At 34.6% G+C, this 16,952-nt stretch overlaps 1 protein-coding gene across 1 annotated transcript in view; it reads left to right on the plus strand.

Moving 5' to 3' along the window:
* The window catches only part of ALiX (programmed cell death 6-interacting protein-like protein AliX), a 200,917-nt gene extending 195,631 nt beyond the window's left edge, over positions 1–5,286 (plus strand). The window contains exon 16 of the mRNA XM_090402630.1: positions 5,036–5,286. Coding sequence (XP_090258756.1) covers positions 5,036–5,286 — 251 coding nt within the window. The remainder of the gene's footprint in view (positions 1–5,035) is intronic.
* Positions 5,287–16,952: the final 11,666 nt, after the last annotated feature.

Genomic DNA, 16,952 nt, shown 5'->3' on the forward strand with positions numbered 1-16,952 from the left:
TTGTTAGTGCCTGCGTGCACATACCATATTTTTATGTTCCTGAAGATGGCAACGTTATGTTGCCAAAATATTGAAGTTATTCATTAAAGTTGTCTTTAATTAATATCCTTTATATGCGTTGTTAATTCCTTAAGCTAATTACCAGTTATGTATGACCAACGTATAAGCCTTGCTACTAGAAGTACATATGGTAATCGGTTAGTAGGACAAGCACAAACATCCAAACAGACAAGCGATTCAAACCTGCAGCCTCTTGGCTGGAGAGTGGATACACTAACCACTCTGCCAACCAGACTGGCACACTCTTATGTGGTATATGCCAAAATCCTAACATGTAATTGAGGCTGTATATTTCAGTGTGACAGCTCCTTCCAGAGGAGCTTTTTAACAAGTGACTGCAATCCCTATAAAATGGATGAAATGCACAATATGTCCATCTCGCCTTTCCAAAATCACCCCTTCTCTTTCCCAACCCAAGACAAAGCAAAACTGTTTCTATCCATCATGGTAACAATAGCCAAACTACCAAATAAAGTCAGTCTCCACACACCATGTTCAGAAACCACACGTCATACTAGCAACCCTCATCCATTCATTTAAGGATAAACTCCATCCTTTATTTGTTAGCATCTGCCAGGTGTAAAGCACACTTCATAATAGTAGAGAAATACTTTCTCTACTATTATGATTATAAGTCACTATTCATTGGTAGACCATGATGTGGACATCCCATCATGCAGGAACAGATGGAAGAAAACTGCATTCTAACATAGAAATTAGTACAAGTTAGAAAGACAGTTTTGTTGCTAGCTGTAACAGTTTTCTGACCTGGTTGGCCAAGTGGTTAGTGTACCACTCTTTAGCATGTAGGCTGCAGGTTTGAATCCCTACCCCTCTTGCCATTGATATATGTGAGAGATAAATTTTATTATCTGGTGTGAGCCCATTGCTCACTTATTGGAAGCCTGAAATGGATGGAAATTCTAGAGAATTTCCAGGGTATGTAAAAAGTAAATAAAATAAAAAAAATTGCATAAAATGAATTTAAAAAAAAATAGAAAAAAATCCTTAGCCAACCTGCTGTATTAATGTGCTTTAGGTTTTCAACATATGGATTGGGAGTCACATAAAGCATTCTCCAGACCTCATTAATTTACTAAATATTTGGGTAGCCATTTTAAGACCAATTCCAACTGGTAAACAGCTAAACTTCTTTTTATTCAACATTAGAGAGTGCCATCATTAAGCTCCTCATGTCGCCGATGGGAATTGAACCTGGGACACTCCTTCCCCAGGCATATACCAGGGTGCGGTATTAGAGCTGTTGCACAAATTGAATAAGAATTCAGCAATAGGAACTGATGGGATGTCAGCACGTGTGCTAAAAGAGTGTTCAGCTGAACTGGCCATTTAATGACCTTTGACCAGGCTGTGTAATATAAGTCTCAGAACAGGGAAGATTCCACAGGAATGGAAGGAATGTGTGGTAATTCCATTACATAAGGGTAGTGCAAAGACCGATACATCCAACTATCGACCAATTGGTATTTCAGGAGTGGTGGTGAAGATTTTGGAAAAATTGGTTAGGGCTTGCATTCAGAATTGGTTCAACAGTGAATCTCTACTTTGCAATGAACAACATGAGTTTACTAAGGGAAGGTCATGTTTTAGCAACTTGCTCACATTCTACAACAATGTTAACATTGAACTAGACAAGGGGAATGGATACGCCAGATAGTTATGGATTTTGCTAAGGCTTTTGACAGAATACAGAATGGTAGACTGCTGCATAAATTGGAGAAAATGGGTCTGGGTTATAGAATATTAGCATGGATAAGAGGATGGCTGACTGACTGACCTGACAGATATCAAAAAGTGGTATACTGGGGATGCGAGTCTGCAAGATTTAAGGCTGTCAAGAATTGCGAAGTTAGAACTATCTTCTTCCCCTATCTGCAGAGAGGCTTTCTATAGCCCATTAATACAAGAAGACTTTAGGCTGGCCTTTACCCCCATTATCAGGGTACCTTAATTGAGTCAGCACCTGCATAACACAAGAGGTGGGCATCTCTGTTGCACTGTTCTGTAGATGGTGCTCTCAGATTGCTGCTGTGTAGGACTCAACAGTCGTGATTTGTCTACAGTCAGTGAAATTAATTCCTTACAAGAAGCACCCTTGCATCATTATACTGCCATCTTCAATGCTGAGACAACACACTCATGTAAAAAAAAAAAAAAAGTAATCCTCCAAACTATCAGATTGGAAGAGCATGTTGTAACATGACTTGTTGCTCCATAGGATTGACTTCCATTTCCACCATCTAGGTTCTATGTGCCTTGCCCTATGATATTTGACAATGTATATTTGTTATTAATAAATGCTTGTGTGTTACATCTCTTCTATGATAATTCATCATGATCAAATTCCTGACATATACCCTCAGGAAGGTGTACAGAATCTTATGATAGTGCTACATGAAAAGTTACAACACTACTAATTTCCTATCAACAATTTTCATCCAACCTGTTATCTGTCAACGTTCCAATATTATTAGATCTTATGTTTCTCTTCTAAGACACTTTACTATATCAATCCACCTACATCTTGGTCTTCCTCTGGATTTTTTTCCTGCCATCCTGGCAAAGAATACTTGTTTAGCTAATCTTTCTTCTCTCATTCTGTTTAGTGGCCATATCACCTGAGATTAGCTCTGCTAACACATTCCAGTATCAAATTCTTTACTGATAGCCTTGTTTTTAATATTATACTGCTATTGATGCCATCTATTCAGTCCCCTAATTTTTATCAGGACTCATGTCTGTGTTTGATCAAGAGTTTTATTTCTAACCCAGCTTTCAGATAAGTTAAAATTGGTTTTTGAACATGGTGTCTGGTAGATGGCTAGTTTAGTGTTTTCAATAATCTTTCTTATTCCATATAAATTTATTCAGTTGACTTCCTACTATACCAGCTTTGCCAATTTAGCTGTCTATTTCCAAGTTTAATTTCCATCTTCACTAAAAATTGTGCCTAAATAACTGAAATATTTTACTCAGGATACAGTTGACGAGTTTACTGTTACTGCTTATTTCATTGTTTTTGTCTTTTTAATGCTGATTTCGATACGACATTTATTACAACAGTTATTCAATTTGGTCAGGGATTCTGCAGACTTGTCCTGGAGTTATTTAGCACTATAATATTATCTCTATAAAGTAAAGAGCTGAAGCCAACATTTCCAATCTTGATATGAAGTTTGATACTGCTTTCCTTCATAATGTGATCCATATAGATGATGGGATAACATTGGAGATAATGTACACCTTTGTTGCAAGCCTGACTTGACATCAAACCATCATTCTGTACTCCCTTCAATTCTAACTGCTGATTTACAACTCAAATAGGGATTATGTATTGCTTGATATAATGTCCCATGCCATATAACTGGAGCATTTTGAACAACTTCCTTCTTGGTAAATTGTCATGTATGTTTTCCAGATCTACAAAACCTAAATACAGATCCTTGTTATATTCCCATAATTTCTAAACTATTTGTTTTAAAATGAAAATTTGTTCTTGCCAACCTCTATTTGGCCTTATCCCAGCTTGTTCTTCTCCATCACAATTTTCTTAGTCATTTTTCAAAAATACTTGCATATATTTTACCAAGAACACTCAAACAGAGAAATTCATCTGTAATTCTCATATTCAGCTTTATCTCTTTATTATAGATGAGTACTATGAGTGCTCTACTCCAATTATCTGAGATTCAATACTCTGACCAGTCTTCTGAATTATGCAGTGTAGCCACTTCAAACTTTTATAGCCATATTTTATCATTTTTGGTTGAATATCATCTCCAGCTGCCTTTTCAGGTTTGTGATAAGTTTTTCTACTTCAAGTACAAATACATATATTCCAAATGGCATTCCTGTTGGGTGTTTTCTATCACCATGCCATCACTACTCTTTTCATTTAGCAATCTTTCAAAGTAATTACTCCATACATGAAGAATATCATTATCCTCAGTTTTCATGCCCCATTTATCATCTCTAATTCCTTTTATAGTACCCTTTCCTCTATTTCTGAGCTTTTTTGATAGCCTTCAGAATATTTTACCTTGCAGATTTCCTCACCACCTGCCTCTTTGGCTGAATCGCTGAATCGAAGTTTTCTTTAGGGTTTTTCACTGAATCTCCAAGGTTTGGTTCTTGTTTTCAGACTTGTATATTTGAGTCTACAGTTTGCATCTGATAGCTGTTCAACTTTCATTTGTTTCAAAACTTTCCTACACATCCTTTTCAATATGAAGTTCAATTGTATCCTGCTCAACACTAAATGGTGATCACTTCCTATTTCAAATCCTCTGTGTACTCTTGTGTCCTGAACCAGTGGATATCACTGTCGACAATAACAAGGTCAATGTGGAGAGAGAGAGAGACCTTGGTCCTCTCTCTCTCTCTCTCTCTCCCCCCCCCCCCTCAAAGGCCACGTGGAGGTCTCCTACCAGTTATCCAGTCTTGGCTCTTAAGAATCCCTCTAAAAATTCATTATATGCTATTCTTAGTGTGTTGTGGAAACAATCAAGATTGCTTTTTTTGCTGCTTATCTCCAGATGCTGTTGTGCTGGAAGGGTATCTATTCTTCTGTCAGTATTATAGGAATACCTGTTGCATTTTTGACTCTCTGTCTGATGTGGGGTTTGAATGCTTAATTGCTGCCAAATAGAATGGACCGATATTTTTCCCAAATGACATTCAACTATTATTTCTCTTCAAAATGCTGTTAATGCTTCATGCTTACCATTCGGCACAAGACTACAAAATGCCTGAACTTTTAATCTCCTTACCATGCCACAAAATTTGTATATGTTTGCTGGTCACATCCTTTTTTTCTTTTAGTTTATATTTTTGTGTGCTTTTCATCACAGAAGTTGAATATTATTATAAGACTGAATATTTTTGAATGATATATAAAAATATGACTTTTTGGATATAGTTGTCAGTATTTTTTAATGTCTTATTTCTTGTTTAGCCCAAATGCCTAAACCTACTCCTCCACAGAGGCCACCACCTCCACAGTCTACTGCACCAGCTGCTCCATCAAATACTCCTTATCCAGTAGCACCTCCACAAAGTGGTGTCAGCCCTCCCCAGCCACCTCCACCTTATCCTACCTATCCAACATATCCATCCTACCCATATCCTCCAGCTCCAATGCCAACTGGTTATAATCCATATGTACAGCCAGCAATGACTGCTTTTCCACAAGGTGAAGATTTTTGATATTGTTTATTATAATTTAGATAATTTTTGAAATTGTTTTGTAATTGAAAAATTTTATATGTAGCTTGTATTGTATCTGTTAGTTGTTTACAAATCATGAGTTTTTGTGCATGTGCAATATACAATAGATATCATGTATTATTTTGTTTTTTCTTTCATGCTAGATTAGTTTCACTGAATGAATTGTTATTACTGAATGACCACACTTAATCCATGATGTATCATCTCTTGCTCAGTGAATGTGTCTGTATACATTTTTGTCTTATGACAGATATTGTATTATGAATGATAAAAAGGATGAAGAAAAACTTTCTGTGTAAGCACATATTCTTATCCTTTTTTACTCAGATGTCATTCATTTTACTTAATGTATATTTGACATCCCGTTATACATGATAAAGTTCATTATATAAACTTTTTCATAGTGAGTAGATTTTGTCATCTGGTAAGTAGCTTCAGACTGGACAAAGTAAATACTTTTTATTTAATAAATTTATTTTTGTTTTTGTTTTTTTTAAACTAAGAATGTAGAAGAATATGCATAATATAAAGGGCCAATCCACCAACAAAAATTAATGTAATAAATTGTATTTTCAAAAAAAAAAATTTATATATATATATACTTGGGGTCCCCCTCCCCCGGCACTCAACTCCCAGAGTTCTGGGCTGGTAAGCCAGAGACAAAAAATATGACATAAAATGTTTCAAATTTTGGCTTATCTTTTTATATATATAGAGTAGATATATTATTTTTAACTGTTCTTATTTACTGACCATTCCCTTCTTGGAATGGTTCTCACATGAAGTGTCCTTCAAACAAATCAATCCCCTGACTATACTGCACCACTAATCACTTTATGGAACTCCTAATTGAGACATTAAAAAAGATTTGGGGGGAGAGCAAGTGCACTTTTTTGTGGTGAGTAGGATATTGCATTATTTGTCAAGTCCTGTTGATGATTATTTAAACTGAGCAACTTTTCTTTGGAAGTTTGGTTTTTGCTTAGTTTACCATACTGTCATGTGGGTTTTATAGGAATTTCTCATTGCTTCAGCATAAAAGGCAAATAACTTTTACTGGGCACTAGAGAGCATGATTGCTGAATTATGGCAGCTAGCTTTTTTGCATTCTCAGAAAATCATGATATACCCACTAATATCCCATTTTTATTCCATTATTTAATAGTTAATAAAAGTTAATCAATGATAGTTAATGTCATTATTACTATACATGTTACTATTATAGTTAATTATTTGTTCAGTTTAATGAGTTGTGTGGTAATGAACATTCAACTAGCGCTATAATATATCCATATTTTTAATATGGTTATATGGCTAATTGCAAACATTTTAAACAAAATTAGAAGTTTTAAAGGAACATGTGTACTAGAAATTTTTCAACACTTACATGACTAACACATCTAGAAAAAAATACAGAATATTAAAAACTAATATATTTCATCTGACGTAATATGAATGTCTTCAGGAAGAGAACAAATCAGTTAATTACATAGATTCAAAAAATGAATGACAAGATATAAGTCACATAGAACTGACTCATGTAGCAGTCAAAGCTGAAAAAAAAATCACTACTGGTTTCAAAGGAACAAACTGGATAGTTTCTATAACTAAAAATTAAATAACCTAATCCGTATTTTTTTTAAAATAAAATTAGAACAGTTAATGGCAATCACTTCCCAGAAAACTTTGAAATTGGCATACAATCAGCAGTTAAGGTTTAGATATTTTCATAAAGTTTCACATGTTTCAGGGAACAGATAATCAAATTTGAATCTGCTGGAATGAAGAGTCTGGTTCTGGAGAACTCTGTACTGGTGTGCCATGGGAGGCAAGGCCAAATCCATCAGATTCTAAAAAGGCAGTATAGTCCTGATGTTCTTGAATTCTAATCTTAGCAGAATGACCAGTTTGTCCATGTCAGCTTTGTTTTAGCTGGCATGAACAGGGTATTTGATAGATACCTGGCAGGAAAGAGATGATGATTTGTCCTTGGTAGATGGTAGAAAAGATAGCTCTAAGCTAGTTGGAAGGAAATGTATAGATTGTACTTGCAAAGAATCAGTGCCATTTGTTCAGACGTTCCTTAAAGGTAGGGCATGGAAATTCTTTTTACATCAGATTGCTGTCCTGCTGAGAGATGATGATGAGTGTCAATAATTTTTAATAATAATAACCATTAGTCATCAGTGAAATTTATTTAATTTATCTAACAGGAGGGAATCATAAGAGCAGCATGATCTCTGTGTACAAGATCCTTGTTAAGAAGTTACCAATTCAATATGCTTATCCACAATGTCTGTAATCTTCCATAGCTCCATAAAGTTGACTATCCACAGTATTGGCTCTCACTTATTTTGCCAAACATCTTCAAAGCCTCACTGGCCAAACTAGTTCTTATATTAAGAATTCATTGACGTCAAAGAAAAACATTAAATCCCTCTCTCTGCTGGATAATAAATAATGCTTTACTTTAATGCAGTTTTTCTTATTCACTAGTATACCATTTCAAGAGATCCTTTAATTTTTTTCAAGATGATTTTCCTGAGGACAATGTATAACTGTTTAAATTCACCATTAATGCAATCTTTTTTATGTGGTAGAATAAACTGTTCAAAGAAATTGAAGAACAATGATGGGCAGTCCTATCTCACCAGATTTGGCTTATGGAATATCTAGAAAGTCAATTCTTCTGTACCATTTCCCCTCAACTTCATATCTGGCTTTGTTTCGTTGATGATACAAGGGTGGTCTGAAAAGTTCTCGGCCTCAACCATAGATGGCAACAGTATCGGCAAGATTTTTTATCTTTCAAAGTTGGTGTGCATCCGTGTGAAATTGCAAGTCATTCTATGTAATAGTTTGTTTTATACAGCTGTCTGAAGCAAAAGTGTTGTCTGCATCCCTTGAAATGAATAAAATTGAGGATCATGCAGTTCTAAAATTCTTTGTAAAAGTTTAGTTTAACACCAAAAGAAATTTATTCAAAGTTCGTAAAAGTTTATGGGCACTCTTTTCCTTCGTTTTTCACAATTAAGAAATGGGCTGCCTAGTTTAAATTTTAAATGGGGCCGTACCAGACTTGAAGATGATCGTACAAAAGAAGAACGTCCAAAAAGTGTATCAACACCAGAAATCATTGATCGAGTGCACGATATGGTATTGGATGACTAGCGAGTCATCCAATCCAATAGGCATTTCAAAAGAACGTGTAGGATATATTTTGCATGAAGAATTGCAAATGAAAAAAGGCTTTGCGCAAGATGGGTGCTGGACTTGCTCACAGCAGATCAAAAACGCACTCACATGAAAATCTCTGAACAGGGCTTGGAGCATTTTAACAAGAATAAAACTGATTTTGTGTGTCGATTTATTACTATGAATGAGACTTGAATTCACTATTACACACCAGAATCCAAACAGCAGTCAAAACAGTGGATAGAAGCTAGTTGTTCAGCACCAAAGAAGACAAAGTCAGTTCCATCAGCAGGAAAGGTCATGGCATCGGTGTTTTGGAATGCTAAAGGCATTTTGTTTATTAATTATCTTGAAAAGGGTAAAACAATAACCAAGAAATATTATTCCGATCTTTTAACAGACTAGACAAAAAAAAAATTGTGAGAAAAGACCCAGTTTGCAGAAGAAAAAATATCAATAATGGCACTTGAGCATCGCTGGAATAAATGTATTATCTTAAGGAAGATTATGTTGAAAAATGAAAATAATTTTGAAATTATACATTCGTTTTTTCATTGTTAGGCCAAGAACTTTTCAGACCACCTTTGTATCTTCATAATTTGGTCCCACTCAGAGACAGAATTATTACATTTTTTTAATTGTCCAAAAAGAGATGATTAAGGTATCCCTTTTTGGATACCTTAATCATAGGGTTAATGTTCCTTACTGTACTGACAGAGACATCTATTTGTCCTCACATCATCCATTATAGAAGAGGGAGTTCCTACAATTCTAGTTCCCTTCTGTTAGATGAATTAAATAAAAATCATTCTGATAGTTAATGGTTACCACAGAACTACTCCAGAAAATTGACAGTTATCTCTGTCAGGCTACAGTTTGTGAATAGAATTTCAATACCCTGCTTTAAAGGAACATCTGAACAAATAGCATAGATTTTTTTGCAAGTATAATCTTACAATCTATACACTTTTACTTATGAACTATATACTTCTTTCAAACCAGCTTGGAAGCTGTCTTTTCTACTGTCTACCAAGGATAATTTACCACTCCTTTCTCCTTGCCAGGTGTCTATCAGGTGCTATGTTCATGTTGGCTGTGTTACTTTGGGCAGACTGGCCATTCTGCTAAAATTAAATTCCAAGAACATCAGAACTACATTGCTTTTTTAGAATCTGACTAATCTGGCGTTGTTTCCTATGCTATTGACACTAGAAGAGTTCTTTGGAACCAGCCTAAGCTTTTTCATTCCAGCAGATACAAATTTGATCATCCGTTCCTTGAAATGTAAAACCTTACAAAATGAACCTTAACTGTTCATAATTTTTTATTCAATTTTTTAAATATTGATTGAGTTATTTAATTTTTAGTTACAGAAACTATCCAACTTATTCCTTTGAACAGTACTAGTGCATTATCTTTTCAATTCAGCTCTGACCACGAAACGCCAGCAAGCACATGCCATGTGACTTATGTCTTGTGATTCATGTTTCAAATGTATGTGATTCACTAATCGTCTGCTCTCTCCCTGAAGATATCCATGTTACATTGGATGAAACATACTGGAGTGTTTAAAATTAGTTCTACATTTTTTGACATGTGTTAGCATCCATAAGCAATATACAGTAATAAACAGTAATATCTAGATGGTTATGGTGTGTGTTGGGGGTGAATGCAGTTAGCTGCCTCTTTTTAGGAAGTGGAAGTGTTTTTCTCCCAGTAATTTATTATTTATTATTATTATTGCGTGACACCTCCAGGGAGTTCAAAGACTCATCGAGGGAGGGCACCTACTCTACAACTGTCTCCACCACTCAATTCACCATCTACTCCCAACCATCACCAGTAGTATTTTCACAGACAATCACAAACATCCATGCCCACAGCAGGATTTGAACCCACAGCCTTTTGGCTGGAGAGCGGATATGCTAACCACTCGGCCAACCAGGCTGGCTGGTTAGCATATGTAGTGGTGTCATATCTCTGGACATAACACCTGCCTATTTTGATAATTAGCATTATCAAAGATAAGTGTTTTCAGTATAGGAGAATAGAAGTTGTATAAAGGCAAGTAAACACAAACCCGATCTATAAATTTGGGGAAAGGAAGAAATATCATATTACACATCGGTTTCATTTTCCCACAGTAGTGACAGTAAAGTCAATATATGTCTTTACTGTTTCAGCGCTGAGCTAATTAAACTATGGTTTTGGGATTGGTTTTTAATTGGGGGGGGGGGGGAGCACTGATCTCAAACACATTTCTATTACATAATGTTTATTTAATTCATGATAGTATTTCAGCAATTTGTAGAAGTCAGCCATTGGTCATCCTAGATTGACTAATGTCTCTTGGTAGAAATTATAGTGACAAAGGGTGTCATTTACAGTAGTCATGTCATTCCTTGAATGCAGTTTTGTTCTAAATTATATAAATAATTTTGTTTCAAATATGTGTTTGCATTTCAACTTGCAGTTGAAATGCCTGTATGCTGAGATGCTACATATATAACTTTAAAGATTTTATTTTATCAGTGGATGATTTTTATCACACCCTTTGATCTCTTAGAAACCTAATAGTTTCAGGCCTAAAACTAAGGTTGAGTTTCTAGTAACCCTAAACTTAGTCCACCCACAGTATGCCTGACAGAGTTGCTATTAATAATAAAATATTTCATAAATTAACACTGCTAGTTGAGTTTGTGTCTCAGAGATGCACTAATTGACCAAATTATCATGGTCCACAGAAAAAGTGACCTTGTCTACTTTGTGGCATGTACAGATTACTAGAATAGCACTCTTCACAATGCAGAAAAGCATTATCGTTTTTGATTTGCTAATTTCAAGTTTCTAGTTACCTCTGCAAAAAAGAAATTCAGGCAAAAAGGAAAAGCCTGCAACACTCAAGTGGATCCTCTCCTCATGGCCTAGTGGCACAACTAGCTCTGCATTGAGGAAGTGGCAACTAGGCAGTGAATTTCAACTTGAAACTGTTAGCTTTCATTGTAGTTCAGTTCAGCATCTACTGTGTATATACATGCATTCATCCATCAAAAACCTCTGAAATGAAAATCCATGTATTGTAATGAAACAAGTATGACATTCCCAAATTAACTGTAGCCCTAACTTTAGATTTTGTAATTGCACCAAAGTATCTGACTGTGCTGCAAAGTTATACAGTCCTCCAAATCCTGCAAATGCTTCTTGCACTGTGATAGAGCTGCCCAACTATGCTATGATGTGCTCCTTATTCTAAAAGCACTTAATGTAGACTATTCCATCAGCTCTAATTGAAATATTATGGTAAATGATGAGTTGCATCTTTATTAGTAAATATTAAATAGTGAATAGAACATTTTTAATAAAAACCAAAAGCTGAAAAAATTACAAGTAAGGATATAAATTCCAAGTATAAACTGTTTGCTGATTCTTAGCATAGAGGCTGAAAATGCTATAAAATAAAAGCTCTTCTATTTGATTTACAAATGCAGTTGGTCTTGCATTGCATAATTTATTTTGAACCATAAAGAGAAGGGGAAATGTGTTTCAGCCATATATAGCAACTACTGCTAACTACAACTAAGTTCCAAGGCATCCATAGCATTTGATCTGAAATAACAGTACTTGGATAATGTAGGATATTGTGTATGTTTATTCTTCACTGTACCAACAGGGACATACATGTAGATAGTAAGATCAGGTCTAGCTCAGGTATCTCTGGTTTGCCATGCCCATACTGACCAGTTTTGAGCCCCTGATCAAAAACTTGCATGAAATTCTTAGGAGCATCTAATTCCTACATAAACGTTTTCAGTTTACATTTATCTTCAGTTCTCTAGACCAAATCTCAGCAGGCTCACATTGGTGCATATGGGCATTGCAAACCCGAGATACCTGAGCTAGACCTGATCTTACTTCCTATAATATACACTTGGTATATCATATCTGTAGACTGGTCTTCTACTCTTCTTTCCTCTACTCTCTCTTCTTACTCCTTCTCCCCCTTACTAGTGCTATTAGAGCAATTCGAGGGTGAGGGGTGACTCTTTCCTCTCAAACTGTAGTTTCCACTATCTACTAAAAAAAAAAAAAAAAAAAAGCAAGCCTAGTTGTCTTAAGGTAAGGTGGCAGCCCCACTACTAGGATACATATCGTCATGTTAGTCACTTGACATAGGGAAACACACATTACTTTCAAGTCTCAATGAAATCCAAACTGGACAGAAAACATGGTAAAATATGCTACGTAGAATAAATTTAGTTTAATCCTTTATCCAAGTGTAAGCAAACAAAGTTTGCACCTGAAAATATCTTCAGGACTGGGGTAAGGTAGTGCAACTCCGAGCAACACCAGGCAATTCCCTTAATGCATAGCAGTATACATGTCTGCAAGGAGATGTGCTTTGCATTATGGGAGATACTGAGACAAGGAGTGATGAGAACTTGGTCCACCTTTGCTCGGAGTTGCCTGGTGTTACTGCCTTACCCCAGTCCTGAAGATATTTTCACGTGCAAACTTTGTTTGCTTACACTTGGATAAAGGATTAAACTAAATTTATTATAGTCTAACCAAGTGAAAAATAAACTTCCAGCATCTTTCTCTAAATCCAGAGTAATTCAATAATAAGGTGGTTACACCTGTTGGTAACTCCTATAGGTAAATATGACCTCTCCTATTGCTTCTGCCTTAGTATCTCCACAGTTGGGTCTGCCTCCCACTGACGAGACCTCAATAAAGGTTGAAACCGGTCTGGATAGTGGCCCTTCCCTTAATGCATATCAGTATACATGGCTGCAAGGAGATGTGCTTTGCATTATGGGAGATACTGAGACAAGGAGTGATGAGAGCTTGGTCCACCTTTGCTCGGAGTTGCCTGGTGTTACACTACCTTACCCCAGTCCTGAAGATATTTTCAGGCGTCAACTTTGTTTACTTACACTTGGATAAAGGATTAAACTAAATTTATTATAGTCTAACCAAGTGAAAAATAAACTTCCAACATGCTACATAGAACATTAGAAACATAGCACATAAAGAAGAATTAGATTTTAAATGATGAAAATATAGAAATTGCAGTTCTTACAGAAACAAAAAAGAAACTTAAAGGTACAAACGAAACAGTTAATTACAATATCATATATAGTGGAGTACAAACAAATACATGCAAAAGCTGGTGTAATGATTTGGATTCTTAAATCAATTAAAGCAAAAATAACTCATTATACATACTGGAATGGAAGGATATTATTAAAAGTGCGATTAAATAAAGATAATTTAACAGTTGCTGGAGTCTATGCCCCTGAAGAAGGAAAATGAAGAGGAAAATGATTATTTTTAAAAAGAGTTACAAGGAATATATGAAAAATTAAATAAAACAGACCATATAATTATAACCGGAGAACTTAATGCCAGAATAGGAATGAAAAAAATTGACAATAATGTACGAAAATTTGGAGAACCAACAGCAAACAAAAATGGAAAGCAAATCAAAACAAATTATTATATTGATTATATAATAATTTAAAAATAATGAATACATTTTATAAAAAATAAAAATATATATAAATATACATGGTGTGCAAGAGGACAAAAATCAGTAATAGACTACTTTATAGCAAATGAAAAAGCAGCAAAGCACCTCTTCCTAGATGTTAAAGTCTGAAGAGGGCTAGAAATAGACACAATCACTATTTAGTGCAGGCAAAACTAAGGTTTCCACCAAACTGGTTACAAAAAAATAAAAAAACAAACTAGAGAAATAAAATCTAATTACCAAGTAAGACTACTAAATGATTCAAGTATAAGAAATTTATACCAACAGAGGATTAATAACTACTTAGAAGAGATACAAGAAAATGAAGACTGAGAAAGAATGGAATAATATAAAAGAAATTATTGCATCAGCAGCATATGAAAGTTTAGGAACACAAAAAATATAAAAACATATATAGGACAATAAAATAAAAACAATAATTGAAAATAAAAAGCTGGCTTTTAAAAGATGGTTAAGTAGCAAAAAAACAAGAAGATAATGAATATAAAAAAAAAAAGAAAAGCAATAGCCAAAAGAGAAACCAAAAAGAGAGACAAAGAAAGCAGGGGAAAATTTCTATCATATCTAGAAAATGACATACAAAATAAGACCCAATGCATATAAAATACTAAAGCACATGAATGCAAATATAAAAGAAACTGCAAATATAAATTGTGAAATTGATGTAAAGAATTCTTGGATTACTTTACAGATATTTGGACAGATAATACTAGCATCAGAAAAAAATTGCATCCGAAACTTGCAAAATACTTTAAATGATATAATAACAATGAAAGAATTAAAGGACAACCTAAATAAAATAAGAAAATGACAAATCATCAGTAGAAGACTGGATAAACTCTGAACTGTATAAATTTGCTGAAAAAACTTCACCAAACATTTGACATTTTAAATAAAATGTATGGACAAATATCAATAGAATGGAATACAAGTGTAGTAATACCTATATTTAAAAAACCTGGAAACAAAACCTGCTAATTACAGAGGTATTAGTTTATTGAATACATGCTACAAAATATATAGTAGAATACTTATTGAAAAACTGAAAATATACGGTGAAAAAACATTATTAGAATGTCGAAATGGATTTAGAAAAGGATACTCTACAATGGATGCAGCTTTCTGTTTAAAACTACTTACAGAAAAAACAAAAAAGAATTTAATTTAGAAACTCATCTTTTGTTTATAGATTATTTTCATAATCTATAAACAAAGCATTTGACAAAGTGAAAAGATGTATACTGTTTGATATATTAAAAAGAATAAAAATATACCTAATATTGAATATATACAAAGATAATGAAATAAAAATAAATGAAAAAAATGTCTCAAACAAACTATAAACCAAGAAGTAAGACAGGGATGCCCTCTGTCTGCAACACTTCAATATTTACATTAATGAAATTCTTATTGGTTAAACCAAAATAAAAAATGATGGTACAACATGACAAAATTTCATGCCGGTTGGGGCGTCGCCTGGTTAAACAAGGCCCCCGTTGTTTTCGCCAGGGAACCAGGGCGAACAGCGAAAAGTCAGCTACTGGAACAAATCTGAAAACAAACCCCAACTCAACATCACCAGAGTTAAAGATCGGTACTATCAACGTAAGAAGCCTGAATGGCAAAGAAATGGAGCTAGCTGAGGAATTAGATAAGTACCAGATCGACATAATAGGGGTGACTGAAACAAAAAAGACCAAAACTGGTGAGATCTTTCTGAGCAATAAATACAAAATGTTATATTCAGGCAATAACAATCAAGGAAAAGAAGGAGTAGCCATAGTATTCAACACAAAATACGAGGCTAATCTTCTTGAATGGCAGTCAGTCTCAAGTAGAGTAATGTGGGCAAATATCAGAATGGGGAACTGGACAATGAGACTTATTTGTGCCTATGGTCCCACAGAAGGTTCTACTAAGGTAGAAGTGGAGGAATTTTTTGAGGCTTTAGAAAAAGCAACTGACACAATGAAAAAGGAAAAGTTGGTCCTTGTTGGGGATCTAAATAGTAGAGTAGGAAATGATTGCGAGACATACAAAAATATTTTGGGAAAATTTGGAGAAAAGAGTAAAGCTAATAATAATGGCAAATATCTGTTGGATTTCTGCTCAGGACATGGACTGGTTATTACTAACACCATGTTCCAACATAAAAATGTGCACAAATTCACATGGAGAGAAGAGGCTAGGAATAAGAAAATTCTCATTGACTATGTTATTGTTGATAGTGATGTTTTCTCCCTCGTGCAGGACACCAGAGTGTACAGAGGATTTGAAATTGGAAGTGATCACTATTTAGTCTTGAGCAGGATAAAATTGAATTTCATATTGAAAAGAATAACATGTAAGAAAGTTTTAAAGCGAATAAAAGTTGAGCAGCTCTCAGATGTAAACTGTAGACTAAAATACAGAAATATTATTGAAAAGAAAATGAAAGAGTTTGAGAACAGGAATCAAACCTTGGAGATTCAGTGGCAAACTCTGAAAGAAACATTGATTGATTCTGCCAGAGAGGCATGTGGTGAGGTTGTGTGCAAAGATAAAAAAATCAGAACTCCCTGGTGGACACAGGAAGTTAAAGAGGCAGTGAAGGAAAAGAAGAAAACATATCAAAAGTTCCTGGCAAATAAGTCAGCTTTTACTCTTACAGAATACAGAGACAAATGTAAGAAAGCTAAACAGTGTGTAAAACTAGCTAAACAAAAGTCATGGGAGGACTTTGGCAAGAATATAGAAAATAAATATCAAGAAGGTGGCAAAATATTCTGGAGGTTGTTGAAGAAGCTTAGGAATGGAGGAAAGAGTGCTGTAAAAGGAATTAGAGATGATAAAGGTGAAATGAAAACAGGAGAAAAAGATATCCTTGAAGTATGGAGTAATTACTTTGAAAAACTGCTAA

Source organism: Typopeltis vanoorti, chromosome 13 (assembly GCF_054136105.1).
Source record: "Typopeltis vanoorti isolate ZY-2024b chromosome 13, IOZ_Tvanoo_1.0, whole genome shotgun sequence".
Taxonomy (NCBI): Eukaryota; Metazoa; Arthropoda; class Arachnida; order Uropygi; family Thelyphonidae; genus Typopeltis; species Typopeltis vanoorti.